The sequence below is a fragment of the Nerophis lumbriciformis genome, linkage group LG22 (genome assembly GCF_033978685.3).
Source record: "Nerophis lumbriciformis linkage group LG22, RoL_Nlum_v2.1, whole genome shotgun sequence".
Classification (NCBI taxonomy): Eukaryota; Metazoa; Chordata; class Actinopteri; order Syngnathiformes; family Syngnathidae; genus Nerophis; species Nerophis lumbriciformis.
The window spans coordinates 21,827,459-21,842,521 of NC_084569.2; the positions used below are offsets into that span (position 1 = coordinate 21,827,459).

At 37.5% G+C, this 15,063-nt stretch overlaps 2 protein-coding genes across 4 annotated transcripts in view; one reads left to right on the forward strand and one right to left on the reverse strand.

Moving 5' to 3' along the window:
* nme4 (NME/NM23 nucleoside diphosphate kinase 4) overlaps positions 1 to 4,427 on the forward strand; it is a 10,745-nt gene extending 6,318 nt beyond the window's left edge. The window contains exons 2-5 of the mRNA XM_061974036.2: positions 1,172 to 1,302; positions 1,382 to 1,483; positions 1,920 to 2,032; positions 2,123 to 4,427. Coding sequence (XP_061830020.2) covers positions 1,172 to 1,302; positions 1,382 to 1,483; positions 1,920 to 2,032; positions 2,123 to 2,243 — 467 coding nt within the window. The 3' untranslated portion in view covers positions 2,244 to 4,427. The remainder of the gene's footprint in view (positions 1 to 1,171; positions 1,303 to 1,381; positions 1,484 to 1,919; positions 2,033 to 2,122) is intronic.
* Positions 4,428 to 5,291: 864 nt separating this feature from the next.
* The window catches only part of eps8l1a (EPS8 signaling adaptor L1a), a 43,590-nt gene continuing 33,818 nt past the window's right edge, over positions 5,292 to 15,063 (reverse strand). For all 3 annotated transcript variants that reach the window (XM_061974034.2, XM_061974033.2, XM_061974032.2), the window contains 4 exons: positions 14,013 to 14,166; positions 8,682 to 8,847; positions 7,614 to 7,746; positions 5,292 to 5,992 (listed from right to left, as the gene is read on the reverse strand). In XM_061974034.2, coding sequence (XP_061830018.2) covers positions 5,921 to 5,992; positions 7,614 to 7,746; positions 8,682 to 8,847; positions 14,013 to 14,166 — 525 coding nt within the window. In that variant the 3' untranslated portion in view covers positions 5,292 to 5,920. The remainder of the gene's footprint in view (positions 5,993 to 7,613; positions 7,747 to 8,681; positions 8,848 to 14,012; positions 14,167 to 15,063) is intronic.

A 15,063-nucleotide genomic window follows, 5' to 3' on the forward strand; every position in this document is an offset into this window, starting at 1 on the left:
AGTGTACCTCGCCCCATCCTTTCTTGTGAAAGACTGAGCATTTTTTGGAAAGCTGTTTTTATACCCAATCATGGCACCCACCTGTTCCAAATTAGCCTGCACACCTGTGAGATGATCCAAATAAGTGTTTGATGAGCATTCCTCAACTTTATCAGTATTTATTGCCACCTTTCCCAACTTCTTTGTCACGTGTTGCTGGCATCAAATTCTAAAGTTAATGATTATTTGCAAAAAAAAAAAAGTTTATCAGTTTGAACATCAAATATGTTGTCTTTGTAGCATATTCAACTGAATATGGGTTGAAAATTATTTGCAAATCATTGTATTCCGTTTATATTTACATCTAACACAATGTCCCAACTCATATGGAAACGGGGTTTGTATATATATATATACATTATATATATATATATATATGTGATATAATATATATATATATACATATATGTCTATATATATATATATATATATATATATATATGTATGTCTAGAGCGTATTCAGCATGTCTGCGATATGGACATAACTTTAATTAGTGTCCCAGATACACCCGCAGACAGCGATCTATAAATTGTGCAAATATTAAGAGGACAGTTGAGCAGCAGTGCAAAGCAAGTGTGATGTAATGCTCGCTGCAGCTCGCAGGGACAGAAGTAGAGTCTGTAAACACGAGTGCAGTCTATAATATACCCACAAAAAGATACTACATTTGTTGCAAGTCATTTTTAATGAATAAAAAATCACAAAAAGTCTCTCGACATTTGAACAATTCTCAACAAAGTACATTGTATAACAAGCAGCAACAATTGCAAATATAGCAAAACTATATAATTTAAAAAAGTGTATGTTAATACTAATTATTGATAACACAGATTTGATTTTATATATTTGTATAAAGCGTTAGCCTTTTTAAGGAAAATCATATCATTATAGGAAAATATATGATGATGTCATTGTGACCACGCCCCACAGCCTCAGGTATTATGGCAATGTAGGGGAAACCCTGCATTATAGTCAAATTTTAACAGCGACATTGTGCTGGGTAAGCCTATTCGCTGCAGAAAAAAATAAATGTAATAGTTGAAACAGTTCCAGTTTTTATTTCATGATGTGTAGTGAAGTCTTTTTTTTTCTTCCAAAACTGTCCTAGATAATGTCTTTGTGTGTCATCAGGCCTCCGAGATGTCAAGGAGCGGACGCTCGTTGCTGTTAAACCAGACGGCGTCCAGCGTCGCCTTGTGGGACAGATCATTCGTCGTTTTGAGCAAAGGGGCTTCAAGCTGGTGGGCCTGAAAATGTTACAAGTATGTATTCCACCATCCGTGGGCAGTGATGTTTGTGCTGTAAGGTGTTTTTAAATGCTTGTATATGTGTGTTGGGAAGGTGTCAGAGGAGCTGCTGTCTCAGCACTATTGTCAACTGACACAGAAAGCTTTCTACCCCAGTCTGGTGCAGTACATGACCTCTGCTCCTGTGGTTGTCATGGTGAGAGCTTGTTGACACTCATTTTAGATGATGAATAGGTCTTTAATTACCAGTAGAGTGAAAAAACAAGTTGCCTCTATATTGAAGTTATTATTATATATATCTGATTTGACACCAAAAGACTTCAAAAGTTAGCGAATAAATAGATATGATCAAAATTGTATAAATCTCACAAAGAGTCCTGAGAAATGTTAAAAGTTAATGAGAAAACCAGTCGCGTGGTCTGTGATGTCGCGTCAGGAACCACAGACCCCTTCCCCATCAACAACAATGCTAATCAAGCAGACTTTGTTAGAGCCAAAAACAATTACTTTGGCAAAATATGATCCAGAACCTTATATTTTTATTATTACCCTAATGATTATCCTATAAATCTGCTACTCGCTACCTCACACTGTGAATTGTTGGGCTTAAAATTCTATTGCCCTGTGTTTAGGTATGGGAAGGTCACAATGTGGTGCAGGCATCACGTGTGATGGTGGGACCCACCAATCCTTCTACTGCCCAAGCAGGAACAGTCAGGGGAGATTTTAGCCTTCATGTCAGTAGGTAAGAGTTCAGAACCGGATCCGGTTTTTGTTTTTTTTGCGAGCAGATCTGCTATCTCGCTGAGGAATAATGATGTGTTGTGATTTCAAGGAATGTGGTCCATGCCAGCGATTCCCTGGAGGGAGCTGAGAGAGAGATTCAGCTGTGGTTTCAAGGAAAGGAGCTCCTAAAGTGGGAATGTTGGGACCAGACTATCACCTGTGAGGAGTGAAGATGCTGAGCAGTGAGGATCAGTGATGCTACCTCTTCTCTTGCTGCTAGTTGAAAAACGGTCCTCGAACCGCGAGCCTGAAAACCCTGCTCAGTATTAATCCTTGCATCATTCAGCTCAGGAAACAAATAATTGTGTAATTTAAATGACATGAACAACTACACTTAAACAGGTTTAACATTCTTATCATGGCAAAATGTGTATGTTACATAAAGGCAGTGGTGATTGATTGCAGCTTTCTGCAATCACCTATATGTCAGAATTATTTTATTTGCATACAGTTCAGTCAAACTTGTACTCATTCTGGGCTTGAATGTATTTTTTGGGCCTCTAATGACTTATTTGAACTGTTTGATTGAATGATAACAAAAACGAAGTACACAGAATCTAGTGTAACATGATACATACAGAAATACAGTGACATTAGTCATGTAAAACGTGGTGCTGAAGGTTCCAGATTGTCTTTTAACTTGACAAGGCCAACCCCTATTTACTGCAATAATGACAGTAGAATCTAGGTCTAAAACTACATGTTTTTTTACAGGGACCATGCAATGAAAGCATTAGACGCAAGGTAAAGAGGCTCTGTACCAGATTATAGTCTTCTCACTAATTTAAATCTGTAGTCCATGTAGCAGGCAAAATAATTTACACTTTAGAAACACACATACTTAAAGGGAAAGTGCACTTTTTTTGGAATTTTGCCTCTCGTTCACAATCATGAGACACAAGAAGACAAAAAGGTTGGGGTTATTTTCGACTTTCTAACATAAAAATTGGCTTGTTTTAGGTGTCTAGCAATGCAGCTAATATGAGCAATCAATTCCACCTCTAAATCACTTTACAAATGCATTCAAAAACCGTCAACAGTACTTCATTTATGTTCCGTAACCCATGTAATAACCAAGCTGTAGCGATATTGTTATTGTAAGAGCGAACACTGAGGAACTTTTTTTCTATCGTAGTGCTTTGTTTGGTATTAGCCATAAAAGCTAGCTACGGCAAGAGATAAGCTGGCTTCTACAAGAACATGAAATACTTCTGGGTTTGTAATGCACAACAGTGCAATAAGACACTAATTTGTAGTGACGGAAAAAAAATGAACAATCATATTATAGTATCTGTAAAGTATTAGCCCACATTTCTGTATGTACTGTAGTTGTAATGACACACATGGCGTGCTACATGTATCATGATGGATATTTATAATTGGTGTGGTCCAGCTGGCCGGGGACGTTTCCTGTTGATTTGGGGTAAGCAATCCATTTATGTCGAAATAGCTTGGCTACAAGTTCAAAATAGCGTCAAAATCGCTTTCATCTCCCTCTCCCGGCTGCTCCAATGTCTCACTCTTCCTTTGTGCTGGCTTCTAAAAGCAGCAGTATATTTAGCTTCAAAAGTACAAGGTTGTGAATCCTCATATGTACAAAAATAGTCATCTTTGTTGTCTGTTACCAAGTCTGCCATGATTAGAAAACACTCGTGTTTGATTCCGGAAGTAGGAACACAAGTTGTTGCCAGAAATCAGACATGCGCTGCTATGGGAACTGACATCAATGCGTGGAATAAATCAGTCCCGGAAATGATTAAAATGATCAAAATACGATACATATTACCGTACATATTGTTATGAATGTTTTAGTTACTACATATATACTTGCACTGTGTATATAAAATGTTGATGAGGGTTTTGAAGTTGTTTTAGAGGGCTTTGAAGGCTACAACGGTGACTCCCATTACCTGCCTCTTTCAAGCGTTTTTTTCTCATCTTTAAAATCATTAAAAAAAAAAGACATGCGTGTTCTTGTCTCTTATAATGATTGTGAAGGGTAGGCAAAATTCCCAAAAAAGTGCAGTTCCACTTTAAAGCGCAGACTATAAAACACAAAAAAGAAACATGAATGCTGACACACTTGGTTTCTTCTTGTCCAGGACTTCAGGGCTTGTTTGTACAAGGATTGTAGTGGTTTCAAAGTTGTGTTTTTTGCTAATGACCAGCATGATATGGAGTAATAAAATGCGATACCATGACATTCAAAATAAGTTAAGACGCCTGGGGAGTGAATGAGAATGTGCAGTGTTGTATTGTATTTCAGGGTGCAACTCATCTGTTTTGTGTTTTTTTTAAGTTAAGTGTGGGATCTAATGTAACACCAAGATACTTAAACTCTGTGACATTATCAATATATGTTCCGTTAACTGACTCCTTATATAATGCATGTGTTTTGGTTTGATGGAAAAATGCATTGTTGCCGTTTTGTTGGTGTTCAGGGTGAGGTTCATTCAACCATTTTCCACCTTTTCGATTACACGTTAGCTTGTTAGCCACTTGTTTAGTCTTTTCCATGTGTATGGATGCATACATCTGAATGGTTACGTCACTGTCACAAACTGATGGAAGGAAGGTCATTAATAAACACGGTGAAGAGCAGTGGACCTAAAATGGAACTTTGTGGCACACCCATGCTAAGAGCTCTTAGAGGTAATAGTTTGGTATTTGTGGATAGTTTGCATCTTGTAAGGTTAAGGATTCATTCTGTCAAAGGTTTTACTTAAATCTAGAGAATTGGCTCCGACTACACCCCCTTTGTCCAGATTAATTTTGTATTATCTGAATTAGATGGCAACATGGTGTTCAGTTGAATGGTTTGTTCTGTCACCAAACTGCATTTTGTGTGTGTCAGCACTTGTTAGATCGACCAATACTTACAACAATGTGAAAGTCCAGGCCCATAATTGACATGACAGTCATTCCCATGGTGAGTGAATGGAAACTTCTGACAGGAACTTTGTTGAGATTCAGGAAGCATATAAACTTAAGCAGTTAAATTTTAGAACAAAATAAATTATATTTCTGCAATGTTTTTTAATGTTCTCTATTTCTACTTCTGCTATATCTTCCAGAGGAAAGCAGAAACATTTTAAAATACCTTGACTTTTTTTACTGTAATCTCAGTCATTTTAACTTGAAAATATTTGTGGTGCTTTGAGTAAAAAAAACATAAAACCCAAATTATTTAGTGGATGCCTCAAGGAATCATTTACTGTAAATGTTTTTTATTTGGTGACTTTAAAATAATAGTTAGAGCTACATAGGAATTGTTATTGTTGTATAAATTAAGTCCTTATGGTGCGCTTTGTTGTAATCGTCATGTGCAAAAAATGTTTACTGTAAGTTTCAATAAGATACAAAAATGCACACATTGGAATTCAATAATTCAACATTGTCTGTTTGTTGTAAATCTTCAATATAAATGACAACAGTTCATTAACTTTATTAGCTTTGAAAATGCAAGCATCAGTTTTCAATAAAAAATCAGCAGCTGACTCCTCTTCAGAATGCACATTTATGTGGGTTTATATAGTGGCTCAGTCTGTATCATATCACTATCAAAACCATTAGCAGTCATATATGTTGCTTGAATAAAGGATGACGGGACTACTTATAGTAAAGTAAAACACAAAACTAGGACCATAGTACATTGATTTACTATGGTCAAACCTTCAACCAATTAACAGCAATAAACAAGGGTTTACTGTACTTGTATAAAAATCCAAAGTGAACCATTTGTCAGATCAGCTGCACATCATATACATTACGGTACTATACATGTAATTAAATGGTTCACATTTACAGTTACTTCCCTGCATGCAAAAAGTCCATTTAATTCACAGTTTCACTCTGTCATGCCGATCTTCAACTTTTGCTTCTCCATCACTTTCTCCAATTCTGAGGCTTTTCGCACATCCTGAAGGCAGCAGAAAGGGATAGCAAGATGTTACAGCCTGCAATGTATTTCTAACGAGAGTTATAGGTTAAATATTGAAGGCAATGAAAGTAGGTCATTAAGGGGCCAATTTACATAGGTCAAGGTTGGGTAAACAAACTGGCCTAGTAAACATGCAGAGTCAAACAAAACTAGATACACATACGCACAGTGGACAATATTTCCCAGAAGATATTGACAAACCTTGAACTATAACATTTACATGTATGTACTTAAAATGGACATTCCGGACAGGCTCAATTAGCCATAGGTGCGGGTCGGAAGCGGGATTATGTACACGAGAAAAGAGGTTTTTGACAGCGTGGAACTTCAAAAGCGACCATTTGAACGCATTTTCTCTCACAATTGTAGCAAACAAGTGACAGAGATGATCATTTTTTCCCACGTTTGGTGATCAAAGACAGGTTAAGAAAACTTGTTCCTGTTAGAATATCATTAAAAATTCAATATTGCATTAAAGGAAACCTTTAGAGCAGTGGTTCTTAACCTGGGTTCGATCGAACCCAAGGGGTTCGGTGAGTCGGGCTCAGGGGTTCGGCGGAGGTCAAGACACACCCGACTCATCGTGTAAATAAAAACTTCTCCCTATCGGCGTATTATAGATAAGGCAACAGCAGAAGTCAGACTGATTTGCAGGTGTGTAATTTGTTGTGAGTTTATGCACTGTGTTGGTTTTGTTCTTTGAACAAGGTGATGTTCATGCACGGTTCATTTTGTGCACCAGTAATAAAACATGGTAACACTTTAGTATGGGGAACATATTCACCATTAACTAGTTGCTTATTAACATGCAAATTAGTAACATATTGGCTCTTAACTAGTCATTATTAAGTACTTATTAATGCCTTATTCGGCATGGCCTTATTATAACCCTAACCCTCTAACCTTAACCCTAACCAAATAACTCTAAATTAAGTCTTTGTTACTTAAAATATGTTCTTCTAGTGTCCAAAAAACTCTAAATTAAGTCTTTGTTACTTAGAATATGTTCCCCATACTAAAGTGTTACCAAAAACATAACTTTGTCTAGAATTTAAAAAAAAAAACATTTTATTTTTCACTAAAGAAGGGTTCGGTGAATGCGCATCTGAAACTGGTGGGGTTTGGTACCTCCAACAAGGTTAAGAACCACTGCTTTAGAGACAGAATGGGTTGATTTTTATTAACTACATTAGGAGGAAAATGCCCTGGAGATGTTTGTCCCGAAATGGAAGTGTGTTCCCACTAGTCCACAATGTGGTCCAAACAAAGATACAAAAATACAAACCTAAAGACACAAAGTTTCCCAGAGTGCCACGCCTTGATCTCTAACACAAAACATGTCAACCCTTACCTTAAATGGCTCTACTTAATGAGGACATACGTCGATTGATGTCCCCAAATGAAAGTGTGTACCCACAATGCGGTCCAAAGAAAGAACATAATACTAACATAAAGACACAAATTTGCCCAGACTTGATCTACAACCCAAAACCTGTCAAGCCTTACCTTAAAAGTTACTTGTAGATTGATGTCCCTAAAGGAGAGTGTCTCCATAATGGCCATCATGAGTCACACAATACAAATATCGAGAGTAACAAACCTCAAGAAGGGCCTTCTGCACCATAATCTGGCTGTAAACCCTGACACCTTCCTCATGGGACACCTGACGGAGTTCCTCCTTGTTCAGGGAAAAAAGCTGCGCCGCGGTTAAAATGCCCAGGCTCTGGACCGTCCTAACAGAGGAAGAAAAGAGAAACTTGTTTCCTTGAAGCAATAGCATGCAATCTTTCAAATGTATTTTTCATATCTTTCCAGCTGTTTATTTTTATTGCCATCCTGGGGCGCGATATTGAGGGGAAATTGTTAGAAGCCTTTAAAAATTCATCCATCCATCCATCCATCTTCTTCCGCTTTTCCGAGGTCGGGTCGCGGGGGCAGCAGCCTAAGTAGGGAAGCCCAGACTTTCCTCTCCCCAGCCACTTCGTCCAGCTCCTCCCGGGGGATCCCGAGGCGTTCCCAGGCCAGCCGGGAGACATAGTCTTCCCAACGTGTCCTGGGTCTTCCCCGTGGCCTCCTACCGGTTGGACGTGCCCTAAACACCTTCCGAGGGAGGCGTTCGGGTGGCATCCTGACCAGATGCCCGAACCACCTCTTCTGGATCCTCTCGATGTGGAGGAGCAGTGGCTTTACTTTGAGCTCCCCCCGGATGGCAGAGCTTCTCACCCTATCTCTAAGGGAGAGACCCGCCACCCGGCGGAGGAAACTCATTTCGGCCGCCTGTACCCGTGATCTTGTCCTTTCGGTCATAACCCAAAGCTCATGACCGTAGGTGAGGATGGGAACGTAGATCAACCGGTAAATTAAGAGCTTTGCCTTCCGGCTCAGCTCCTTCTTCACCACAACGGATCGATACAATTTACCGGTTGATCTACGCCTTTAAAAATTTAGAAATTAAATTTTTTGAGTATGTGTGTAGCACAGAATTCCTCCATTAGAATGTGTACATTTGTTGTAACTAAGTTCTGGCATTAGGGGGCAATGTTGTGCACAAAATAGGAATGACCAAATCCATCCATCCATCCATTTACTACCGCTTGTCCTTACGGCCTCTTCTTTGATTCTCATTTGCTTAGAATGATTTTTTTTTACACAATGAGTAGCAACTTACGGCTGACTGAAGCCCTTCGCAGTGAGCCAGGCCGTCACCTCAGCAGGTGGGGAGTGGTAGTTCAGGGGAAGAAAAGTATCCGCGGAACGAGGCACCAAAAGAGGGGGTCGCATGGAGCCTCTTTTTTCTGCCATCTTTTGGAGAAGCTCGTCATTCATTATCAGGACTGCACAAAGACACAAAGTGATTTGCAAAATCATTTGCATGCACATGCAAACCAGTATGGAGTGTAGTGATGCGCGATACCACTGATTTTCTTTCCGATCCAAATGCCAAGTGAAATTCAGGCTGGTGTCGATGATACCGATACTTTGAGGAAATATACCTAACGTGTCTGCTAAAATTAGAAAAGTTGTGTATTTTCAAATAATAACATCTATCTAAAACAACAGAACGGGTAAAAATGTGAGAAAAAAGAGGAAAAATCGGAATGTAAAAGGAAAAAGCTGAATATTTGAAATAATAATAATATACTTATTCACCTAAAACACAATTTTTTGTGTTTAAATAGATATTAAATATCTGTTTTTAGGACTAAAAAACATTTTAATTTTTTTTTCGTATGCGGTCCTTGTTGGAAAAAGTTAAGAAACCCCTGATCTAAAGTATTAGAAACTCTCAAAATAAAATAAAATGTATACTTAAAATATAAACAAAGTTATTACAGTCGTACAGGAAACATTTTTGACACACTGTTATGCAGTTACAAATTCGTATTGTTATTATATATTACATGGGGGGGAGCAAAAAATCGGTATGTATCGAAAATAAATCTTCTAATAATTAATAGAAATATACTTAGTCACCTATAATACAAAGCTGACACAATGTTTTTAGCATTTTTTTTATTTTTTTATTTGACTTTTCAGTGTGTGGCCCTTGGTGAAAAAAGTTTACACACCCCTGAACTAAAATATCAATAGTATCGATAATTTGATTTGAGAATCAATATTAAAACATCCAGATTTGGTATTGGTGACGGTATGGATATTTCCGTATCGACCCGCACGTCACTACAAGAGAGTGCAGGTTTGTCCTGCATGGCAAAAGCTCGGATCATTTGAGGCCAGTCATAAGTCATTGACAATTTGTCTAATGTTATTTAAAACTTACCCTGGCATGTCCTACGAAGCATTTTGAGTACAGCCTATAGGCGTGCCTCTCAAATAGCGGGGTAGGCACCCTACACACTCAAAAAATGGCACCATCCAAACATACATATACATACACATACTGTACATACACAAGCACATATGCATACATACACTCATGCATATAATCACGTTTCATCAAACATATATTAACGTTGTTCCCCTTGAGGAAAACTGGGGAAAACACAGCACACTGACAAAGCTTAACCTATTGTTACTATAACAATCTACAAGGTTAATACTGTTTGCTTCTCTTTCTTCCCCTCCATTTATCTGCTTTCTTTTGTATTTCAAGTTATCATCAAACATATATTAACGTTGTTCCCCTTGAGGAAAACTGGGGAAAACACAGCACACTGACAAAGCTTAACCTATTGTTACTATAACAATCTACAAGTTTAATACAGTTTGCTTCTCTTTCTTCCCCTCCATTTATCTGCTTTCTTTTGTATTTCAAGTTATCATTATACATATATATATATTGTTGCTTTTGAAACAATTGTATTGTTGATTATAGAGGTAATTATTATTATTATTATTCATTATCAATAGTGTTATTTCTATTGGTATTTGTATTGCTCCATTTGTCGTGTAATAATGGTCATTGTCATTTCTGTGTTTTTAATATTTACTTCACTAACTGCTTATTTGCTATCACTTTTACTATCCTATTTGTACATGTCATATTTGTTGATTTTGTTCTGTTGTTGTTGTCTCTGTCTTATCCCCGCTTTTTTTTCTCTTTCTAGCCCCTCCTGCCCCGGTCTGGCTGCGCCAATTATTAATATAAAGCCAATCACTAAAGTCAAATACAAATAAGGCAACAAGAGAAGTATCCCACACCACAGTAAATCTGTACAGCAAATATGGGCATCTACATCAACGATATGATTTGCCTGAGTGGCGTGATAGGAGAATTAAAAAAAATGTTTATCTACAAAGGTACATTGCTGGAGGTGTACCTTTTTGACAGACATTTGTGTACCCTTCAGTCCAGGTCGATTTGTGTACCTGATCTTTTTGTACCAGGAAAGTACAAAGGTTACAACCCCTAACCCAGGGGTCGGCAACCCAACCTGTTGAAAGAGCCATATTGGACCAAAAATACAAAACACTAACATGTCTAGGTCCGCAAAAAGTTAAAAGCCTTATGTAAGTGCTATAATGAAGGCAATACATTAAGTAAGTGTCTCAGAGGGGGAGATAACGCCTGAAAATTACTGGCCTAAAACTGCCAAAGGTATAGATGTGTGTGCCCAAGTTAAAGGAAAGGACAGGCTGTCTTCTTCTAATAGATTTACTACTATCTTGCTTAATTTGTGGTACACAGGTTGCTGTGTTTAAAGAATATAATTTGAATCGCCACTACACGACGAAGCACGAGGAAAAATACCGGAATCTGTCTGATGAAGCGCGCACAAGGGAGGTTGATGCGTTGATAGTAAAACTGCAAACCGAACAAGGACTTTTTGCCAAATTTCATACCTCCAGAGATGCAGCTGTCAGGACAAGTTTCGTCATTTCTCACAAAATCGCCAGAAAAAGTAAGGTGTTTTATAACGCAGAGTTTATTAAGGAGTGCTTATTGGACTCTGTTGCGCTGATATGCCCCGGAGAAGAGGGGCACATTTGAGAACGTGTCACTCTCCCGACGCACTGTAACGAGGCGGGTTGAGACCATCGCTGGAAACTTGAAGCATCAGCTGAAGAACAGAACGGTCGACTTTGACTGTTTTTCGCTGGCTTTGGATGAGAGCTGCGATGTACGTGACACCACCCAGTTGCTCATCTTCTTACGTGGGATAACTGCCGACTTTCAAATCACGGAGGAGCTGGCAGCCATGCAGTCAATTAAAGAGACAACCACAGGTAATGACTTGTTCACATAGGTAAATGCGTGTTTGGACATGTTAGGACTGAAATGGGACAAGCTGGCAGGTGCGACAACAGATGGTTGTCCAAGTCTGACGGGGAAAAATGTTGGACTTTTAAAGAGGATGCAGGATAAAGTGACAGAAATTGACATTTTTGCATTGTATTATACATCAGGAAGTGTTGTGTAAGACAGTGTTAAAAATAAAACCATCAAAAGAAATCTGCTTTTGTATAAAGTTAAGTTAGGTTAAATGAAATTATTATTATTATTATTATTATTATTATTTATCTTACGGTATATCAAAAATAATTTGAGCAAAATTTAATTGAAATATTGTCGGTGTGGCCCTCCAGCAGTGCTCGGGTTGCTCATGCGGCCCCCGGTAAAAATTAATTGCCCACCCCCGGTGTAGGTACTCTATTAGGGTTAGGTTAGGTTAAAATGCTACAAATGTGTACTTTATATCACCAAATTGGTAGTATACAGGTGTACTTCTGACCTCTTAAATACTAATTTTCTACTTTTTAGAAAACATTGTTCAAAAATCTTTCTACAGGTACAGAAATGTTCTTTTCATATACAGTACCATTATTTTTGAGAGTGGAGGGCGTAGTGAGGTGTCAGAGGTACTTGCAGTATTACTGTCTTTATTCATGCTTGAACAATACACAAACCTCCCTCTAGGTGGTAGCAGTGCCCAAATTGCCAGTCTGACCAGTAACAGTGCACCTTGGTTTACGAATCCCTTCTTTGCGAGCTTTTCAGTCTACAAACCTTTAGATCGAGCCAAATATGCGTTTGTGTGCAAACGCTTCATTCATTCATTTTGTGTGCAGCTGGAAGCCTTAGGTTGCAGGCATTTTGGCGACGTCACTTCCTGTATTTTGCCCTCTATGTTACGTCCACCACTCGGTCGCCACTTCCCAGTGCTTCAGCGTATGTTTCTTTTTTCGCCATTCACCAAGTTTTGTCTATTTTTCTTACTCAATATCGGTTCAAAAAACAAACCAGCCTGGAAGGAAGGAGGGAATCGCTGTGGACTTAGACGTGGTGAGTAGAGGAAACCCCGGAAGAATATGACTCTTCTTTTGAGCAGTAACACCCTGCCACCAACAGCCGCTGACAGCAAGGTAAAGAGGATTTGACTTTTTTTTATGATTATTGTAGCAACATGGTTGTTAACGTTTTTGAGAGCACCAAAGGCACTTTGGTGTGTGCACCCAATGACAGTTCGTCTTGCCGTTGTTGTTTTGATAATAGACATTGTTGATCCTTTACCTCCTTGTTATGTTTGTTTGATATACAGTACAGGCCAAAAGTTTGGACACACCTCCTCATTCAATGGGGTTTTCTTTATTTTCATGACTGTTTACATTGTAGATTGTCACTGAAGGCATCAAAACTATGAATGAACACATGTGGAGTTATGTACTTAACAAAAAAAGGTGAAATAACTGAAAACATGTTTTATATTCCAGTTTCTTCAAAATAACCACCCTTTGCTCTAAATACTGCTTTGCACACTCTTGGCATTCTCTCGTTGAGCTTCAAGGACATCTGTGAAGTGAAAACCATTTCAGGTGACCACCTCTTGAAGGTCATCGAGAGAATGCCAAGAGTGCAAAAAACTAATCGGAGTAAAGGGTGGCTATTTTGAAGAAACTAGAATATAAAACATGTTTTCAGTTATTTCATCTTTTTTTGTTAAGTACATAACTCCACATGTGTTCATTCATAGTTTTGATGCCTTCAGTGACAATCTACAATGTAAATAGTCATGGAAATAAAGAAAACGTATGGAATGAGGAGAAGGTGTGTCCAAACTGTTGGTCTGTACTATATATATACATACATTTCAAAGTATGCAAATAAGGACTTTTGTCGAGGAGAACCAGTTATTCATGTTTACATTGTCTTTTATGGGGACCTCTGCTTCACTATACAAACCTTTCGATTTACAAACCATGTTCAAAAAAACATTTAGTTTGTAAATCGAGGTTCCAGTGTCCATAGCTCTTGGGTTTACCAAGACTACTGTAGGTAATGACCAGTATATTACATGATGTATGTCTTCAAGGGAAATAAGATCGTCAACAACTATAGCTTGACACATATAAATGAATAAGCATGGTATTTTATTTTGAAGGAGGTGGAAAAGTGTTGTTCCTTTAGGGGGGCATGACAGATAATATTGACAACCACTGATAGGAGGCATTTACAACCTTGGAAATTGTTTGCCTGTATTTGTTGTGACTATACTCCCTTTCAAGCCAACAAACAACTTTGGCTGAATGAATGCATTACCTCGATCTCCATTCTCTGTTTGTGACATGCTGCGTGGTAAACCCATGCCCTGGGGCAGTTGTGTTGTCGGACTCGTAGCAGTCAGACACGTTCCAACCGGGCTCAGCGGGGGATACGGAGTGAACGTTGTCGAGCAAGGCGAAACAGGTGACGTCTAAAAAGCACAAAAGCAGCCTCAGACAAGTAGTGATGTGCGATACCAATGATTTATCTTTCCCATCCGATACCAAGTCAAATTCAGGCTGGGATCGGTGATACCGATACTTTGTGCAAATATACCTAATGTGTCTGCTGAAATTAAAAGGTTGTGAATCTTGAAATATTAACATACCTAAAAAAACAACAACAGTAAAAATGTAAGAAAAAAGAGCAAACATCGGAATGTAATGAGAAAAAGATGACATTAAAAAAAATAAATACACTTAGTCACCTATAACATAAAGTTTTGTCTTTGAATATATATATCTATATATATACATATATACATGTATATCTATATATATATATATATATATATATATATATATATATATATATATATATATATATATATATATATATATATATATATGCATGTATCTATCTATATATATATATACAGTATATATATATATATATAGATATACATGTGTATATATATATGTATATATATTTAGATATACATGTATATATCTATACATATATATATATATAGATATAGATATATACATGTATATATCTATAGATGTATGTATATGAACATGTGTATATATATATATATATATATATATATATATATATATATATATATATATATACACACATGTTCATATACATACATCTATAGATATATACATGTATATATGTATATACAGTACAGGTCAAAAGTTTGGACACACCGTGTTATTCAATGTGTTTTCTTTATTTTCATGACTATTTACATTGTAGATTGTCACTGAAGGCATCAAAACTATGAATGAACACATGTGGAGTATGTACTTCACAAAAAAAGGTAAAATAACTGAAAACATGTTTTGTATGTATATACTGTATATATATATATATATATATA